This window comes from Balaenoptera acutorostrata, chromosome 2, assembly GCF_949987535.1.
Source record: "Balaenoptera acutorostrata chromosome 2, mBalAcu1.1, whole genome shotgun sequence".
NCBI classification, from domain to species: Eukaryota; Metazoa; Chordata; class Mammalia; order Artiodactyla; family Balaenopteridae; genus Balaenoptera; species Balaenoptera acutorostrata.
Genome location: NC_080065.1, coordinates 52,683,959 through 52,698,121, shown reverse-complemented (window position 1 = coordinate 52,698,121; position 14,163 = coordinate 52,683,959). Strand labels below are relative to the sequence as shown.

Genomic DNA, 14,163 nt, shown 5'->3' with positions numbered 1-14,163 from the left:
GGAACTAGGTATTATACTTTGTTCCACTACCTTCTGCCAGTTTTCAGGCAACTTCATAATTCCATCTTCCCAAAACTTTTTATCATTTTGAGCAAAGAACTGTTCCAGGTGCCTTTTACAGTCTTTCAGGGAATTGAAATTTTTTCCATTAAGAGGATTTTGTAAAGACCGAAATAAATGGAAATCTGAAAGTGCGATGTCTGGTGAATAAGATGGATGAATCAGAACTTCCCAGCCAAGCTGTAACAGTTTTTGCCTGGTCATCAAAGAAACACGCAGTCTCGCGTCATCCTGATGGAAGATTATGCGTTTTCTGTTGACTAATTCTGGACGCTTTTCGTCGACTGCTGCTTTCAGTTGGTCTAATTAGGAGCAGTACTTGTTGGAATTGTTTTTGGTTTTCCGGAAGGAGCCCAAATTAGAGGACTCCCAATCCCACCATATACACAACATCACCTTCTTTGGATGAAGACTAGCCTTTGGTGTGGTTGGTGGTGGTTCATTTCACTTGCCCCACCATCTCTTCCATTCCACGTTATTGTACAGTATCCACTTTTCATCACCTGCCACAATTTGTTTTAAAGACGGAACTTTTTCATTACGTTTAAGTAGAGAATCGCATGTGGAAATACGGTCAAAAAGGTTTTTTTTGCTTGGAACCCAAACATCAAAGCGATTCATATAACCAAGCTGGTACAAATGATTTTCAGTGCTTGATTTGGATATTTTGAGTATGTCGGCCATCTCCTGTGTGGTATAATGTTGATTGTTCTCAATTAATGTCTTGATTTGATCGCTATAAACTTCAACTGGTCTACCCGACCATGGAGCATCGTCCAGCGAGAAATCTCCAGCACGAAACTTTGCAAAACACTTTCGACACATTCAGTCAGTCACAGCACCTTCTCTATACACTGCACAAATCTTTTTCGTTTCAGCTGAGTTTTTACCTTTCTTGAAATAATACAGCATAATATGCCAAAAATGTTGTTTTTCTTCCATCTTCAATATTAAAATGGCTACAAAAATTCACCAATTTTGATTTTTTTTTTTAATGCACGCTGATATGACAGCTGTCAGAATACAATTTAACAAAATTGTTTCAAATGAAGTTAAAGACAACTAAGTGCTATCTTACGGAAAAAACTGAACGAACCTTTTGGCCGACCCAGGATTTTACTGGCTTAAGTCAGAGCATCCTGTCGTCTGGATGGTGCTCATGAAGCACTGGCAAATTACTATTCTCTAATCCTCATCACTGGCCTCTAGAGACTGGATCATTCTACCACCACTTGAGATCTTAGAATTTTCAAGTTAACTTATCCTTTATTTATTACATTAGGATAGATGCTTCTCCTAAAGGAATCCCAAACTTGATATAACCTTATTTTCATTTCACAATGGTAAATGGGACCCAACTGATTCTATTCATTTCCTTATTATTGAGGGCTTCAAGGAGGCAAATGGGTGCCTTCTATTCTTTCTCCTTAATTTAAGAACTTTCAAGGGCTATCGAGAGCCTCAGCAAGCTCTGAGAAAACCACCTTTCCAAAGTGGTGTTGAACTATTCTTCCTTTCACTGCTTTCAGGCATTAAGTCATCACCTCCTGAATACAGACGTTCCTGACTCCAATAACTGCTTACTCCCTTCCTGCTCCTCACAGTGTTCTCCCTCCTTTTTTCTATTCAATGTATAATTCACATTTTCTTCACGAAGTCTTCCCTGACCACCTTTACCTCACTGTAACTGAGCACTCTGTCCTTGGAATTTCCAATAGCATAAAACCTCTGCACTACTCATGTGGCGTGCCACTCATGTGGCACCTCTTTTATTACTTTCTTCTTATGTCCTTTAATTTTTCATGCCTGCATGCCCGCTCTCCCTAAGATGGTAAGTAACATGAAGCAGAGCCCATGTGTTACGTTTATTTCTTTATGTCCCTTAGGGTAACATTATGCATCATGTGAACACACAATAAATAATCATAGGAATTTATGATCCCCAAAGCTCAAAAACTGCCCTCCCTTGTTTTTTTTAAACAATATTATTTTTACTTATTTCCTTTTTAAATTACAAGTATAGGTAACTAAGTTGTAGATTACATATTACAATTGATTAGTCTACACCTGACATTAGGCAGAAAATAGAACAGAAGGTGGCTGTGTTGGAATCTACATCTGAAACATTCATCTTAGAAAATGCAAGGAAAGTTTAACATCAAGGATGAAAGGAGAGAATAAAAGTAAAACTGAAGGGCAAGAAGTATTAGTAATCTTCCTTTTTACCTATCACACTTCTCCTTTTCTTATTTTACATACTTGGTTGATACATTAATTTATTTGCACAGACCAGAGTTACAACTACGCTACAGAAAGAAGACTGGCCTTTTTAAACATCTGCTTGTTTTGTTCTTCAAGTATGTGGTAAGTGATGTACTATATATATATAGACACAAACATTAAATAAGTAGGTGAGAGCATTAAACATTTTACTCAGTGGGTAAAGACCATCTGATCATTTAAAACAATTCCACATAGTTTTTAGTAAACTTTTCTTTTCCAGTTAAATGCATGTGAGTAAAACTACAGCTCTTAATCTTGACTTAGTATTTCCTAAAGGTATGACATTTTCTGGGTGAGTAAGAGTACCTGTAGAATATGTGAATTGCAGAAACTTCATGCAGAGTGATTTTTCCTTGCTTTTGAAAACTATGTACTAAAGAAAAAAAAAATCCATCTTTCTCGTGTTTTTCACCCAACTTAAAAAATCATGCTGGCTTAAAATTATTTCTGTCCTTTTGTATCACTATGAACCCAACCACAGGTGTTCAGAAAACAAAATGCCCCTAGAAAGATAGTGCAAAATTTTTAATCCCAAAGGCACAAATAAAAGTAATATTCGAATATTCATTTGGTTAGCCTAAACAATAAATACTAGGTTAAATGTGAACAGGACTCTAGTTTCTTTCCACTTATCCAATTCTTATTAGTATTTTTCTAGTAAGCATTTTGCACTTCCAGTTTTTAGATTAACTGATCCATCATAGAGGCTGTGCCTTAAATAACTTCTCTGTAAGTGATGGATTTACACATTTACATCACATCTTCATTCTCTTGGGCCTTGGAGGAAAACAGGAATGCAGAAACACCAAATTTTCAGTTACTTTTTCTGAACAGTTTTATAATCGAAAATTGATGATTTAAGTTATTCATAGTAGCAAGCCAAAGAAAGAAAGAAATCAGAACTTCAGTCACCTTAACATTTTCTCTGCTCTAACCAGACAACAATTATACTACTTGTACACTGCACCTAATAATATCTGGACTCACTCACATCATTAAATCCTAAGTCAGAGGGTCAATGAAGTTAAGGTAATTTAAGAAAATAAGTTTTTAAGCACTAAAAGCCACAATCAAATAAAATATTCTGTAAATTATACTTTTCTGCTTATATTAACAATATTAAGCAAAGAACAGCAGTCTACTAAAAGAAAAAGGAAAACGAAAAAAGCCTTGATTTATCGGTCTTATTCCAGAATTCCTACCACAACGGAAGTTATAAAAGTGGTGACATTTACACTAAAATCAGGTTTTTCCCCTCTCTATTTTCCAGGACCTAGGCTGGAAATACTTCTGTCACTTAAATGGAAACATACATCCTTTCTACACAGTTAATTCTCTTTGTGGTCATGGAAAAGTGTATGTATTAATAAATCTAGTTCCCTTGACAAATACTGGGCAAGGATATAAAAGGATAAAAAGTTCATAATGGAAGTTCACTAAGTTATTTTAAAATTAAAGTTTATATAACAATTATCCTTACATATTATAAACCATTCCCCCAATTAACTTTTTTTCTTTTTTGACTGCATAGAGGTGGGGGAAAAAAAAGCAAGCCGTTATCTTTAAGACAATAAGAAATAACTACAATGATCTATGTATAGTGGTATGAGAAGAAACTGCCATATTATATGATTTTCAAGAGGAAGACTATGCTTTAAGAAACACTGCTCAGTGAAGATATAATAAGGTTCCATTAAAAAGAAGATGATCAATGACTGGCACAGAACTGTTTGGAAAAGACATTAGGCTGAAAAAACCCAATCAATGCTTATTTTCAAAGCTTACAGGAGTCACATGACAAACTTTTTTTTTTAAAGTGATACAAAAGAATTTAATAGAGATTTAGTAATTATGGGGTTGGAGGCACGACCTCACCATTATAAATGGTGGACATTGTTGAAAACAGAGCTATACAAGTTATCACAAGGCAATCATGAACATATATCTTCAGGATAAATGAGAAAAAGCCAACTTAGTTAACGTTATTAAAGTTGTATGAAAAGATACTTGTGGCTTAGAGTTAAATTTCTGGAGAAGTGCTGTATGTCACACTGCTCAGACCAAAATGAAGATAATGTGCTCTGGAAAACAGTGTTACGTGATCAGAAGGGAAGTCTGTGATGATGAGAACACTGATGTCAAAGATTTACATGAAGCATTTGAATAAAACTATCACGAAATAATGGGAAAAAAATCTCTCTATTTACATTATTTTAAAATATGTATGTGTAACTAAACTAACAATATAACAGGCATTTGACTATTTTGTTACAGCTTTGTAAATACAACATATTCAAGCTGACCAAAAACCTTATGTAGATTTTTGTTATAGGGAAAATGAGTTAACTGCCTGCTACTTAGACCTGCCTCATTCAGGCACATTGCCAAATTCCTCCTAAATACTGCTAGCACTCGCAATGACCTCTCTGAGCTTTGGAACCCTATTACATCTACATCCTCGTCATCCACTCTTGGCAGTCTCACAAGCATCTCTAACTTAAGGTAGCCAACACCAAACTTTTGAGTGCCTTCCCAACAAAAACAAAGGAAAACAAGATAGAAAATCAAAATCAGGCTCTCTTCCAGTTGTCCTTATCTGACTACAGAGCAATTCTAAGCACCCAGTGACTCAGGCCAGAAACCTGGGATTCAGTTTTGACCTTCTCATTTACCCTTCCAAAACCCGATTTATCATCAAATTCTGTCACATTTATCTATGAAATTTTTCGACTTCTCTATATTCCTACTGTAAACAGTGTGCTACAAGTCAATTCTGTCTCAGTTTGAACTACTGCATAACTTCCCACATGGGGACGCTTCCACTCTTTGCTTCCCCTAAATCATTCTCTACACAGTGCTGTTTTGCAAAATCTGATCATGTCTCCCTTGCTTTAAAGTAAGGGTTTACGCATGCTAACACATATATACGGAATCTAAAAAAAAAAAAAGATGGTTCTGAAGAACCTAGGGGCAGGACAGGAATAAAGACACAGACGTAGAGAATGGACTTGAGGACACGGGAAGGGGGAAGGGTAAGCTGGGACGAAGTGAGACAGTGGCACTGACATATATACACTACCAAATGTAAAATCGATAGCTACTGGGAAGCAGCTGCGTAGCACAGGAAGATCAGCTCCGTGCTTTGTGACCACCTAGAGGGGTGGGATAGGGAGGGTGGGAGGGAGACGCAAGAGGGAGGGGATATAGGGATATATGTATACATATAGCTGATTCACTTTGTTATACAGCAGAAACTAACACAACATTGTAAAGCAATTATACTCCAATGAAGATGTTAAAAAATTTTTAATAAATAAATAAAGTAAGTAAGGGTTTAATCTTTCAGTAACTTCCCATTACACATAAAAATCCAAACTCCTAATCATGGTTCACTCAACCCCATCTCACCTGGCTGCTGCCTACCTCTCTCTGACCTCACCTAACTTTTCATACTACTCTCCAGCTGTACCAGCCTTCTTTTTGACAAACACTTTCTTAGTCTTAGGACTTTCATGGAGGGATTCCATCTGCTAGAATGCTACTTCCTGAATTTACCTGGTTAGTTGTAATTATAGTAGGAATAAAACTCCAGGAGGGTATGGTCCTTAATGGAAAAAAACTCAGATTTTTCCTTCCTAAGTAGGGAGAAACCCTGTTCTTCCCTACTATGTTTCTCTTTTGTGAGTCTTCTTTACTCACAGCACACTTTACTTCTGGTCACCAAATGTGTGGAAGATTTTCCCAACATGCCATTCTGTGACACCCGCTGGATGACCTACAATTTAACTCAATTCTAACACTATCTCCCTGGAGATAGTGTCAGATCCCACAGGTTAAGGTCTCAGACCCACAAGACTGAGCCACCCCCCAAGTCCCTCAGATGCCAAAGGTTCCAATGACTCCTCCCTAGGTTCAACTGATTTGCCAGAGAAATCACAGAATTCAGGGAAACATGTTTACCAGTTTACTAAAATATATGATAAAGAATACAGATGAACAGCCAGATGAAGAGCTACAGAGGTCAAGGTCTGGGAGGGTCCTGAGCACAGGTGCTTTGGTCCCTGTGGAGTTGGGGCATATCACCCTTCCGATGTGGGTGTGTTCCCCCATCTGGAAGCTCCTTGAACACCCTACTATTGGGATTTTATGGAGAATTCCTTACATACATACTCAATTATTAACTCCATTTCCAGCTCATCTCCCCTCTGTGGAAGATGGGGCTTGGAGCTGAAAATTCCAAGCCTCTAATCATGGCTCAGTCTCTCTGGTGACCTCAATCTAGGAGCCCACCCCAGAGTTGCCTCGTCAGAACAAAAGATGCTCCTAATGTTCTTATCACTTAGGAAATTACAAGGGTTTCAGGAGCTCTGTGCCAAGAATCAGGGGTAGAGACCAATACATATTTTCTTCTTTTATCTCAGAGGTCCCCATTCTAGAAGACAATGCCTTAGGAGGCTTTCATAGATGAGAAGCAGATGATTTAAGAAAAGGAGTTCTGAAAGCCAAAACATGAGGAAACTGAACTAGAACATAAAATTTTTTGCTCCATGGGACCTCAAACAAACTACAAAGAAAATGTGAACTTATGTATTAAGAATAGAATTAAGGCTAGGAAGAGTATCAGAGAAGGTATCTGGCAAAAAGTGAGCTTTTCCAAAGCCAATATCCAAACTAAGGACAGGCAAGGGTTTACGCTCAGGTACTGGAAACTCAAGACATACGGGAAGACATGGAGATAAAAGGAAAGTATTGTATATTACAATTACACACTACTGACAATCAAAAAACTACTTCCCACTAAAATATAGTGCCCTCTACTATGTCACATGATGCCTCAAGAGTCAGGAACAATGAAACAAGGCACATTTGGACCACCAGAACGCATACTATCCATTCCTCTCATTCATGCTGTTTTCACCATATTTATCTTTTAACCCACAGGGCTTCTCATATTAAAGTATGCAGCCACAAGAGCCTACCAACTTCAGTAGAGTGATGACTAGAGATAGAGGGCACTTTTAAAAAACTATACTTGAGACAGTATAATACTGAAAACCATGGGCCCATCACCTTGTTAATATTGCTCCATAACTGTGAAATCACTAACTAACTAGATAATAATTTGAGACAACTGATGCATATCCCTCCCCACTCACCTAAGGCCTTATCAGTAAGTCCAATAACAGAAAAGAAAAATAAAAGTTTTAATGAGAAATGAAATGGGCCTTCTCAGGGGAAAAAAAATTAAGTTACTATTCAGTAGGCAATGCATAAAAACAAAGTCTAACCGGCAAACAGAACAACCTTCTCTTTGGTTTCATGTACCCTGTTCTCTTTCCTCTTAGTCCAGAGCAGCACAACATATTACAAGTCCATGCATACGTTTTCCAGTCTGGCCCAGTAACAGAAGACAAGCAAGGAGTGAGATCCTTCTAACAAGGAAGAACAAGAAGTACAATAGAATGAGGGGAAATGAATGAGGGACCAACTTGGTAGGAAGACCTAACATCAAAGCTCATTTTCAGAACCTTGTAAAAGGTTTCCAGGCTTTCTTTTCCCATTTTGGCAATGCTTAAAAACAAATATGGCAAATTTTACTGTTTTTGTTGTGCTGTGGGTAAGATAATGGAGTGAAAATGCCCTTATTACATGTGGGTCCCCCTCCACCTTAAAGCTTAAACACTTGGTTATTTCTGTAATTCTTAAGTTCAAGAAATGTCCACATATATGTTATGTTTGAATGTTCTATTTCTTGACCTAAGTAGTGATTAAAACAGGTGTATTTACTTCTGTATGTGGTTTATAAATAAACAAGAGTTTTCTAAAATGTTGCCTGTAGTCTAAGGGCAAATATTTTCCAAAAACCTAACATCTGATTTCTCCCTCACCTGCCATGCCTCTGCCAATCACCAAGGCACCTTCCAAAGTAGCTCTAGAATCCATCCATCCTCTCTGCTACCACCCCAGTCCAGGGCTCCAGCGTCTCTCCCATGAATCAGTGATCACTCCATGGGAGATTCAGATTAATCCTGCTTCTAGTCTTGTTCCTTCCAGAAAGAGTGCACTTTCAGTTGGTATTTGCCAAATGCTAAATGTTTAAAAGAATCCTTGGGACTTCCCTGGTGGCTCAGTGGTTAAGAATCCGCCTGCCAATGCAGGGGACACGGGTTCAAGCCCTGGTCCGGGAAGATCCCACACGCCACAGAGCAACTAAGCCCGTGCGCCACAACTACTGAGCCTGCACTCTAGAGCCCGCGAGCCACAACTGCTGAAGCCCACGTGCCTAGAGCCTGTGCTCTGCAACAAGAGAAGCCACTGCAATGAGAAGCCTGCGCACCACAATGAAGAGTAGCCCCTGCTCACCACAACTAGAGAAAGCCCCCACGCAGCAACGAAGACCCAGTGCAGCCAAAAATAAATAAATGAATGAATGAATGAATGAATGAATTTATTTAAAAAAAAGAATCCTTGAATGTGTAGTCAAACAGCAGCATTTGGTTCCCTTAACAATGCTTAAAATCCTTCCATGGCTCCCTGCTGCCCTAGGGAAAAACATGAAATTACAACATCCTTCATCGTCTGATTTCTTTCTCTAGCTGCAAATCTCATAATACCACTCACAACTCCAGTTGGACTGAATTTTAGTTCCTGAAAAGCAGTATTCTATTTCTTCAACCCTCTACCTACTATTCAGCTCTCTTTCGCTGGGCTAATTTCTACTTATCCTTTGCAATCCAGTTTCAATGTCACTTTTCTCATAAAGCTATCTCTCACCTCCACATATGTTACTCAAGATAGTACCTTCAAGTGCAGTATTTATCATACTGTACAATAACCATGTGTGTCCTCCTCTACATTTTCAAGCTCTGCTGAGAATAGGAACCATGTCCATGCTATTCACAATTATAACCCTAGCACCCAGGCATCAGTATAGTATAAAATTAAAAGCATGGGCTCTGGAATCAGACAGACCTAAAAAGTGTCACAAGCTGTAAGAATTTGGGACAGTTTCTTAAACTCACTCTGCCTCAGTTTCCTTACCTGTAAAATGTAGACAGTACTACCTTATAAGGCTTTTTAAGGATTAAATGTTATATATGAACTATTTAGCATAGTGCTTGGTACACAGAAACATTAGTTATTATTAATTACTTAATACAGTGCTTATCAAAGAAAATATTTGCTGAATGAATACAGTATTCACAAATTATTAAAAACATATATTTATTAATGCTAAGCTCATATAATTCATTATATATCCAAATAAAGTCTATAATTCTATAAGGATGCTTCAGTTTTATTCATGTCCATGACACTGAGGTTTTCTTATAGTCAATATTCAGTTGAATTATAAAGCAGAATGTTCAAAGAGAATGACCTGTGCCTCACTTTCAGGAACAATTTGTTTATGAAGTCGAATCTGCTCCAAACCAGGGCATTCTAGAGAATTTGGGGAAGTGTTACAGATTGAAGCTGTTACATTATACCTTGCTGACTGATAAAAGCTGTAGTATTCAAGTCTATTTTCCCCTGAGTTTTCTGGTGCCTTTAGTTTTTGTTTAAACTGAACAACTTTGTAGATCAAAAAAACAATTAAAACACAAGCTAAAATAAAAAAAGCTAGCAAAATGTCAAAAGCCTCATTCAACTTTTCAACTTCTTGTGTACAAATTAGAGATGTTTTCCCTGACACCGAAGCAGCATCAATCGGTAGAGCACTGTTTTTTTCCAAGTTCAAGTTAACAGGAGAAGTAAGCTGTATTTGCACAGGTAACACTGCAGTAGTCTCTAATGGATTACCAAAGGTATTCTCTTGAAAAAATCTACTGGCAGGTGAAGTACGAATTCGTTCCCACAAAGTAACACTCTCAGTGTTTTCCACATGTTTCCCATTTGTGGTTATTTTATGCCAGGCCATCATTAATGCAGTGGTCTTGTGATGAATATGAAGAGATTTTATAGCCCAAGCTCTGGATACATTTGTTGAAGATGTAACGCAATTTGTAAAGTCAGTCCATTTAATATAATGCAATGCTCTGCCACGCATGGATGGGGGATTCTGACAATAGATGTTTAGAGTAATGGCTGAAGATGCTAACCAGTCGCGAAGACCCAATAGTTTGCAGTTACATTCCCAAGGATTAGAATTTGCCTGAAGATGAGTCAATGAAGACAATGGCTTAAGGACCCTTGGATGTAAGTCTGTAAGATTATTAAATGACAGGTTAAGAATCTTCAAAGATGCTCCCATGTTTTCAAAGGTATCATTATCAATGCTGATTATTCTGTTTCTATCTAACTTAAGGTAAATTAAATTCTTTAACAAGCTAAATGTGTCAGAATTTAAATTTTCTAAATCATTATGACTTAAGATCAAATGTTTAAGATTACTAATTCCACTAAACCCATCCCTAGTAACATTTTTAATTCTTGAATTTTTCAGAAGGAGATACTCCAAGTTGACAAGTCCTTTAAATGCAAAGGGCTGTATTGCTTCAATATGGTTATGAGACAAAGAAAGTCTTTTAAGACTCTTAAGAACTTCAAAAGCATTTGATGGTACTTTTGTTAAATTATTACCTTCTAGATACAAACAATCCAGGTTTCCAAGGTGTTGAAAGCCTGAGTCTGATATCCTCAAAATTTTATTGTTTGATAAATCAAGTATCCGAAGAGCAATCATACCAACAAACGTACCACTCCCAAGGACAGTGAGGCGATTTCTTTGTAGATTTAAGTACTGAACTGAAACTAGATCATGAAATACTCCTCTTGGAACAAAAGATACTTGATTAGACTGTAAATATAAATTACGAAGATTGGAAAGTCCCTCAAATATTCCAGGATCCAAGCGTTTTATAAAATTATTATTCAGATATAGAAAATATAGCTGCCTCAAATGAACAAAAGCTTTTGGATATACATACACAATGCTAGAATTATCCAAATACAACGCTACAAGAGAATGAAGTCCAGTTAATTCACTTTCATTTATATGAGATATATTATTTCCAGTCAGATATAGAAAAACTGTACTTTCAGGAAAATTCTTAGGAATGCTTGAAAGGCCTAAGTTACGGCAGTTAATTTGTCTCCCAGTGCAGAGCTGGCAAACAGACGAACATCCAAGTATCTCTTTATGGAATAATAACACAAGATAACAGGTAACAAGTAGAAACAGTCGTAGGCAAGGCAGAGAAAAACGTACTCCACACATAGCCCTGTTCTTGGTTTTTCTGTTCATATCAAAATTGGCTATAAAAAGAAAAGGTAAAACTTTAAATCATCAAAAAGTTCTTTAAATAAATGTTTTATAATACTAGAAATTCTATACTCTATTTTATTTTATTAGGATCAGCCATAATACTAAATATCATAAATCATACTATGGTGATAGCATAAAACAGTAAGGCTGAAATACGTTCTAGAATTATTAGCACCTCCAGGCCATTAACCCACTGTTTGACAAAATGATAATTCAAATTTAATGAACTGCAAAATAAAATGTTTGCTAACTTAAAATATTACAACTGACTATAACTAAAGTGACAAATGATGATGCAGGGATAAAGATCTTTGGATATAATATGCCCCTTTATCAACTTAAAGTCTAATATCAATTAAACAACATTATAATTTAGGAATTATACACATTCAATACAGAACAATTAAGCTCCCTTTAAACTACAGGTTTTTACAAACCAAATTATTTTTGTTTCAGCTAAAAGTTCATATTTAAATAAATAATCTTACCAAGAACAGGAAATTCATATTATTAACACTCAGCTGATTCAAGTAAAGGTTTTCTTTCTATATCTGAAGAGCGACATTTCTAAACTCCATTTCTTTTGTGGCACTGTTGACCTCCACCCCTCCACCTCTTTTTTTTTTTAAGTCACAATTTGCTCAGGAAACACCACTCTTCACATTGGTTCCTCCACACTCAGTGTGTAAAACAGAGGTTGCCATGGATACAGGAAACTGAGAGACAGGAAATAATGTTATCTGTGTTTCAAAAGTATTGTTAAAAGGAAATCTCAGGAACTTATTTTTTCAGAATGCAGTTAACTTGAGTTTTCCTAACGCACAAACCTAAGTATTTCATTTTAAAAGTAAGTATTTTTTAAACATGAAAATTTTAAATATTCAGAACGAACAAACTCCGTATACATCAACAACAAATAGTTATCGAATGGAAAAAGCAAGTTGAAATAAGATGTAAATAGAGTAATGTAACTTTTGTGAATTTTTTAAATGCATAGAATATTTATATTTATATTGTTTTGAATATACAGTAGAGACTTCAATTTTGCTTTATTCCTTAAAAATAAACAGGTAGCAAAAACAAGTAATTTAGAACAATGAACTTGACAGATGCTGTTCTTCTGTGCTCTTCTTTAATTAAAAAAAATTGGTGCATATAAAGTATTGAATACGACCAATTAGTACCTTAATATATTAAGGTATATGCCTTGAGTTGTAGAATGATATCAGGTTGCATACCAAGTTACTGACAAAGGTTATCTTTGACAAGAAAAGTTGAGGAGAGTGAAAGAAGCCCTTTAATGACTTTTGACCATATATACATCTGAATTAACCCAAATTTTTTACAATAAAAATGTATCTGTGCATAATATAATATTTTAAAGGATTTAAAGAGTTGACTATAAACTGTATATATTATACATTGTTTAGTCATTAATTTTTCAAAAACCTGACTGCTTAAACTTTCTAATTCTGACATTTATTAATATTACTAATACCCTGACAATGCACTTAAAATATCAGTAATAATATATATAATTGTATACTATTACTCCCTTTTGATATTAAAGCAGCTTTATTTCACATCAAGACAACTACTTCAGATAATAATATAAATTATTTCCATATTAATATTTTGTATAACACCCAGCATTTTCTTTCAATTACAATAAAAAATCAGAGGTGCATACTAGATAACAGATCTTTATCAAAATGACTTACAAATCTCACAGCTATCCTTTGTGGTTGGCTATTGTTATTGCTATTTTATAAACACAGAAATTAGAAAACAACCAAAAAACCAAATGACAGAGAAATGACATAAATTAGAGGTAAAGATGAAACAAGAGCTAGGTTTTTCAAGTTCATTTTGTTTCATATTTTCAATAACATACAAAGCATAATGAGGTATGTTTCACAGATTTTTTTCAACTGTGTCATACAACTTAAAGAATTATGATGGGGTTCAGGACATGGTACCCCAAAATATAGCACCTTGGCATACTGAATACTTTAAGCTGAAGGAGTCTGAGCATACAGCATGAGCAGGAAGTTCTCCCTCTGACCTCTCCCACCCCCAGCCACACCCCCATACTCCCTGCCCTTGTCCCCTGAAACAAGTCATTAAACCCTCAAGTGAGAAGTGCCCTCCCTATAATGGGAGGAATCCTTATCTCCAAAGACAAGAGGTGTCAGAAGAACCCAAACAAATGGGACTTGTAAAATTTCCCCTGGTTTATTATACTTACCTCACACCCTTTACCCTATCATATCTTTCCATGACTTGCCATTCTACATCAAACCCAGTGAAAACACACAGGTTTAACAGTTTCTTTGAGTCTTCATTTCCCTATGAAGACTCCCATGACATGTAAAATGTACATTAAATTTGTATGCTTTAATCCTGTTGTCTTGTCTTTCTCGGTTTAATTTTCAGACCCAGCCAGGGACCCTAAGAGAGTCAAGGAAAACTTTTTACTCTCCTACAGTCTAGAAAAAGTCAGAGAAATTGGTCCATCGAAATCAAAATAAAATTTAAAGAGGGTAAACTACAAG

General features: G+C 36.2%; 2 protein-coding genes across 4 annotated transcripts in view; both read right to left on the bottom strand.

Moving 5' to 3' along the window:
• The window catches only part of IPO11 (importin 11), a 215,814-nt gene that overhangs the window by 40,981 nt on the left and 160,670 nt on the right, over nt 1-14,163 (bottom strand). The gene's annotated exons all lie outside the window — the stretch shown is intronic.
• On the bottom strand, nt 9,511-12,312 carry LRRC70 (leucine rich repeat containing 70). 2 transcript variants are annotated; one of them, XM_007176048.2, is made up of 3 exons: nt 12,097-12,312; nt 10,924-11,598; nt 9,511-10,545 (listed from the first exon to the last, which is right to left on the bottom strand). In XM_007176048.2, the coding sequence occupies exons 2-3, from the start codon at nt 11,585-11,587 to the stop codon at nt 9,692-9,694; spliced, it is 1,518 nt and encodes a 505-aa protein (XP_007176110.1). In that variant the 5' UTR covers nt 11,588-11,598; nt 12,097-12,312; the 3' UTR covers nt 9,511-9,691. The 2 variants fall into 2 exon arrangements, with proteins under 2 accessions (XP_007176110.1, XP_007176109.1); XM_007176047.2 differs by having other exon boundaries at nt 9,511-11,598.